We start from the raw sequence: 6,383 nt of genomic DNA, 5'->3' as shown, positions 1-6,383 counted from the left end.
CATTGTTGTTTTTATTATTTTTGTTATTATTATTGTTTTTGGTGTTGTTTTTTGGGTTGTTTTGTTATCTTTGCTATAATTATCATTAGTGGTAGTCGTAGTAATAATAAAGAAGTGGTATTAATACTACAAAATACTATTGTTAGGATTATATTATTATTTTTCCTTACTCTTATTATCATCATTATTGCTTTTGATATTTCATTATTATCCTCATTATTATTTGGTATTTTTATCTGTACTATTATTATCATTGTCATTATCATTTAAAATTACAATTATCACTTTTATAATCATAAAATTATCATTACTATTATGATACAAATTTTTATTATTACTTTTATCATTATTGTCCCTTTTAAAATTTTTATTTAAAATTATTATTATATCATAATTATTACATTATTATTTTTGTTATTATTATTATTATTATTATTTTATTATTAATTATTTTTATTATTATTATTATCATTATCAATTATCATTATAATCATTTTATCAATATTATTATTGTTGGTATTATCCTTTTTTTTTACCATATCCATCATCGTCATCATCATTATCGCTATGAATTTGTTAGTTAATCATCGTTATCATTGTTATCATTCTATTTATCCTTTTTTCAACTAGATCACGCATATGCTTGTCTTTTTTTCTTCTTCTTCTTCTTTTTCTTTTGGAATAAGTTGCCATTTCAAGTTTTGGGTCAAACTTTTAATTGTTTTTGCTCTTTTTCGCTTTCTTCTTTTACAGCTGAAATTCCCGCTCCTCCCGCGAGCGTAAGAGCTGACTGTGTAAACCCGTTCCGATTCCCTTAACGTGACTTGGGAAGAGCCGACCCCATGGAGTGTGACGTCATCGCGTACACCGTCAGCTGGCTACCCGTTCCCGGGCCCGGGTTCGCTGCAGCAGGAGGACACGAACGCCACTCAGATCACGATCACCGAACTGGACCCTTTCCGAAGCTACAATGTCTGCGTGGCGGCGCTGACAGAGGCGGGCGTGGCGATTTCGCGTGTGATGTAGGAACACCGACGAGCAGGTGGGGGGGACGGCGAAAGGGAAACGTCGCCTTTGGCACTAAAACTATACGCCTTTTTGTCTGGTTCGTGAGTCTATGGTTATCTCTTATCACTCTCAATTTAAACTATCTACTTTTAAACAAAAACATCGCATAAAAGTAGATAGATGAATATGTGTATAGAAACATAAACATATAAGTGTGCGTGTGTATTACACGAACACACAACACACACACACACACACACACATACACACACATACACACACCATAACACACACCCCACATACACACACACACACACACACACACACACACACACACACACACACACACACACATATACATATATATATATATATATATATATATATATATATATATATATATATTTTATATATTATATATGTATATATGCATATATGTGTGAGTGTTTGTTTGGTTTATAAAGTATGTGGGGTATGTGTGCGTGTGTGTGTGAGGGATAGAGAGAGAGAGAGAGAGAGAGAGAGAGAGAGAGAGAGAGAGAGTGAGAGAGAGAGAGAGAGAGTTAAAAGAGAGGGGAGTGAGAGTAGAGAGTGAGTGAGTGAGTGAGTGAGAGAGAGAGAGAGAGTGAGTGAGTAAGTGATAGTGAATGAAGGGGAGTGAGTGAGTGATTGAGTGATGGAGAGAGAGAGAGAAGAGAGAGAGAGAGAGAAAGGAGAGTGTATGAGAAGAGAGAGAGGAGTGAAAGAGAGGGGAAGGAGAGGAGAAGAGAGAGAGAGAGAGAAGTGAAGACGTAGTGAGTGTGAGGAGAGAGAGAGAGAGAGAGAGAGAGAAGAGAGAGAGAGAGGGGGAGAGAGAGAGGGGAGTGATGAGTGAATGAGTAGTGAGTGATTGAGTGAGTGAGTGAGTGAATGAGTGAGTGAAATGAGTGAGTTAGTGAGGGGGTGTTTAGGGTGAGAGAGAGAGAGAGAGAGAGGGGAGAATGAGAGAGGAGAGGAGTGAGTTTAGTGAGTGAGTGGTGAGTGGGGGAGAGAGGAGTGAGTGAAGAGTGAGTAGTGATTGAAAAGAGAGAGATAGAGAGAGAGAGAGAGAGGAGTGAGGAGAGAAATGAAGGGGAGTGGATGAGGAGAGAGGGAGAGAGTGAAAAAGGAGTGGAGAGAGAGAGGAGCGGGAGTGAGTGAAATGAGTGATTGAGAGAGGAGAGAGAGAGAGTGAGGAGAGAGAGAGGAGGAGAGAGAGAGATGAGAGAGAGGAGTGAGTGAGTGAGTGAGTGAGTGAGGAGAGAGAGAGAGAGAGTGTGATAGTGAGGAATGAGTGAAGGAGAGAGAGAGGAGAGAGAGAGAGGAGAGAGGAGAGAGAGAAAGAAAGAGAGAGAGAGAGAGAGAGGGGAGAGAGAGAGTAGAAAAGAAAGAGGAGAAAGAAGAGAGAGAAGAGAGGATGAGTGAAAGGAGTGAGGGAGTGAGGGGAAAAGAGGAGAGAGAGAGAGAGAGAGAGGAGAATGAGAGAGGGAAAAGAGAGAGGGGATGGGGGTGGGAGAGTGAGGAGTGAGGAAGGGGGAAGAGAGGAGAGAGAGAGAGGAGAGAGAGAAAAAGACCCAAGAGTCTGTGAACTAAAGAGATAAAAAAATGTCCAATGTGATTAAATAGAGAAAACGAGAGAGGTTCAATCCATGAAAGTTGAATCATTGTAGTAAAAAATCCAATATCGCATTGAATTGGTCCTGTTATAAACACAAATAAGGAATCGACAGAGAACTGAACCCTCCCCGTTGGAATCGGCAGGTGAGGAAACCCCGTGGGGACGACCCGGGGTCACTGGTACTGGGCGCCCGAAGTGAAACGGGGATCACAACCCCTACTCCTGGGCGTGCCCCCGGGAACACGGAGCGCTCCACCATGGACACGTCTTAAACATCCGGGCCTACGACCGTGCTCTTTGTGCGAGTGGCCGTGGCGCCGCCAGTTCCAGGTTCGGAGCCGCGAGCCCGGAACTCAGAGGCGCTCCACGAGCGCGTAGTGTTCGGCGGATGCGCAGCGCCGCACCCGGGGGGGGGCGGGTCGTTGCATGCATGCACTATATATAAGGGTATAATATATATATATATTATAAATATATTTTATATATATATATATATAATATTTATATATATATATATATATATATATATATATATATATATATATATATGTATATATATATATATATATATATATATATATATATATATATGTGTGTGTGTGTGTGTGTGTGTGTGTGTGTGTGTGTGTGTGTGTGTGTGTGTGTGTGTGTGTGTGTGTGTGTGTTTTATGAATATGCCGTGTATCTAGTGAAGTGTCTGTGTATGTAATGGCATTTCAAAGCCTTCCCCCTCTTTCTAGCGCCGCCACAACCTCCAGAATGTCTTGTTCGAGTGTGCCGCCCAGTGCAGACAGCATTGTTGTCACCTGGACCCCACCAGAAACATTCTGCAATGTGACCACGTACAACGTCACGTACATCGGAGACGTTCTGTGGTCGGACCAGAAAGAAGTCAATTCACTGGAGACTTCCAACAAATTCGCCAGCTTGAACAGCTTGACCTCTTGGACTCGCTACAACGTGTGCGTCGCGGGCGTCGTCTCGGACGGCTTTGTGGGCGGACGGTCCTGCTGCGACGCCATCACCAAGAGGCAGGTGAGGATTCTGGCCATGGGTGTTTGCGCGCGTGCCGTTACTACACACAGTGAAGTTCCATCTCACCGATTCTCCCTCGCCATGCCCTCAGCGTCCGGCCCCCCCGCCTCGCTCAACGTGTCGGCCACGAGCAGCAGCAGCATCACAGCGTCTTCGGGGAGGAACCGCTGGCGCCGAACGGGAAGATCGACGGCTACGAGCTGACTGTCGGCGGCGACGCAGTGCAAGTGCAGAATGTGACGGAGCACACCATCACCGGCCTCGCCAAGAACTCGAACTATAATATAAGCTTAAAGGTAATCTTAGTGGATGACGACGCCGAGTGTCTTTTTAGCTCTTTTTTACTATGTGGATATAAACATTTCTCCGATTTTGTTATCAGTTTCAGCTTATGTTTGTGTAAGTCTGAATGAGGTTCTGAATCTGATTTTCAGTCAGGATTATGACTCTTACCTAACCTACCGTGCTCTGTTAATCTAAATTGCACTGACAAGTATTAATCCTCGGGGGCACTGAAGTGTCACGCCAAGTACCAACTGGGTCTTCAAGAATTTTCCGACAGAAGTTTGCTTTTATCAGCCTCCAGAAGCAGGTTCCCCTTTTCCCCTTAAAATACAGCCTAGCATTAGGAATCCCATCAAGCCCAAGTAGCTTTTCAATCCTCTCTTCCTTTTCTTACGGACAGGCAAGTGAAACCATTACATTTCTCTGTTCTATAATTATATTAAATTAAATGCGGCATTGACTATGACTGATTTCGCTAAACGTGTATTCTAGTACATTTACCTTTAGTTTTCTAAATTGCTCCCTTTCCTTTCTGAAATTCAAAAACGCAAATGCAGATCTATAGCAGCAGCAGCAAAGTACGTCTTCCGTCACCTCACTGTCTACTTGCTTCCAGCCTACAGCACTAAATCCCTGCATTGTGACTTGGCAATTGCAAACAAGTTCTGTGCACGTCCAACACCAGAAGGACTCCTTTAGTCTTGATACCAGTAATTATGCTATTTTGGTGGGAATGACTAGCACAGCAACAGCCCAAGTCTCGGGATTTTTCACGATTTCGCGGAATTCGGGTTTTCTGCCGACATCTCGGGACAGAAACCGTCGTCAGGCCACAACGCCTTGAAACCGAGGTAATCCCGTCGCTCTCTGTGGCCGCCGCTACAGCTGGTGGTTTATCCAGCATCAAAAGCCTTGCCAGTGGAAATACACTCAACTCAGAATGATAATAATCAGCGTTCCTCCTCCCGCAGGCCCACAACGGGGCGGGTTACGGCGCGGCGGCGACAGTGACGGCGAAGACGCAGAAGGCGGCCACGTGTCTGGCATCGTGGCAGGCGTGGTGTGCGGGCTACTGCTGGGGGCCGCAGGCGTGGCTGCCTTCCTCTACAGGGACGCTCTGAGGACTTGGTGGCCCAAAAGACCTCGAAAAGGTGACTGTCGCAAGCTTTCTTCGATTTCCGTCTCAGATCATCAGCTTGATCCTTTTTCTTTCACTGTGGTTATTAGTACCTTTATTTATAACTATTATCACCGTTATCGTCATTGTCATCATCATCATTTTTTTCTCATTATTGTTATATTATTATTGTTGTTGTTGTTGTTATCTTCGTCATCACATCATTATTATTATCAGTATTATTATTATTATCATCATCATTATTATTATCATTATTATTTCTTTATCATTATTATTATTATTATTATTATTATTATTATTATTATCATTATTATTATCATTATTATCATGATTATTGATAATATTATTACTCTTATCAATATTATTATTATTGTTGTTATTATTGTTGTTGCTGTTGTTATTATTATTATTGATATTAGTATTGTTATTGCTATTATTATTGTTATTATTGTTATTATCATTATCATTATTATTATTATTATCATTTTTATCATTATTATTATCATCTTTACTACAATCATTATCTAATTACTTTAATAATCATTGTTACTATTATTACTATTATTACTATTATTATCATTATCACCATCATATTATTATTATTTATTTTTAAATTATTATCGTTATCATTATTATCACTAGTAGGATTGGTAGTAGTAGCATTCTCATTATCGTTATTATTATTATTATTATTATTATTATTATTTTATTATTATTTTTATTATTATTATCATCATTATTATTATTATTATCATTATTATTATTATTATTATTATTATTATTGATATTATTGTTATCGCTATTATTATTTTAATGATCATTGTAATTATTATCACTATTATCACTATTATTATTATCTTCATATTATGATCATTATCATCATCTTTTTATTAAAATTATTATCATTAACATTATATCACTAGTAGTGTTAGTAGTAGCATTATTATTATTATTACTATTATTATTATTATTACTATTATTATTATTATTATTATCATAATTGTTATTATCAATTTGTATTATTACTAGCACCATTATCATTTTAATAATCATTTTTATTAATAACATGATTTATCATATTATATTATCATTATTATCACTTTGAATTTAAAAGAAGTAGCATTATTATCATTTTTAAAAATTAGTAGTAGAAGAGTAGGCCGCGGTGGCCCCAGGGTTAGAGCTCGACTCAAGACTGTCACACGGGAAAACTGAGTTCGAGGGTTGAGTCACCCGGCCCGGGGCGTTGTCCCTTTGGGTAAAGGGAAATTTGCATCGATT

General features: G+C 39.4%; 1 protein-coding gene across 1 annotated transcript; it reads left to right on the top strand.

Moving 5' to 3' along the window:
* Positions 1 to 3,403: 3,403 nt before the first annotated feature.
* LOC119571127 lies at positions 3,404 to 5,085 on the top strand. The gene is made up of 3 exons (XM_037918578.1): positions 3,404 to 3,675; positions 3,771 to 3,975; positions 4,936 to 5,085. The coding sequence occupies exons 1-3, from the start codon at positions 3,404 to 3,406 to the stop codon at positions 5,083 to 5,085; spliced, it is 627 nt and encodes a 208-aa protein (XP_037774506.1).
* The last annotated feature ends 1,298 nt before the right edge of the window (positions 5,086 to 6,383 follow it).

This window comes from Penaeus monodon, unplaced genomic scaffold (genome assembly GCF_015228065.2).
Source record: "Penaeus monodon isolate SGIC_2016 unplaced genomic scaffold, NSTDA_Pmon_1 PmonScaffold_5229, whole genome shotgun sequence".
Taxonomy (NCBI): Eukaryota; Metazoa; Arthropoda; class Malacostraca; order Decapoda; family Penaeidae; genus Penaeus; species Penaeus monodon.
The sequence above is the reverse complement of the archived record's forward strand: the minus strand, read 5'-3'. Positions and strand labels throughout refer to the sequence as shown.

Coding starts and splice junctions, on each gene's coding strand:
- LOC119571127 (XM_037918578.1), top strand. CDS start 3,404: ATGTCTTGTTCGAGTGTGCCGCCCAGTGCAGACAGCATTGTTGTCACC. Junction 3,676..3,770: donor TGCGACGCCATCACCAAGAG/GCAGGTGAGGAT, acceptor CCATGCCCTCAG/CGTCCGGCCCCCCCGCCTCG. Junction 3,976..4,935: donor ACTATAATATAAGCTTAAAG/GTAATCTTAGTG, acceptor CTCCTCCCGCAG/GCCCACAACGGGGCGGGTTA.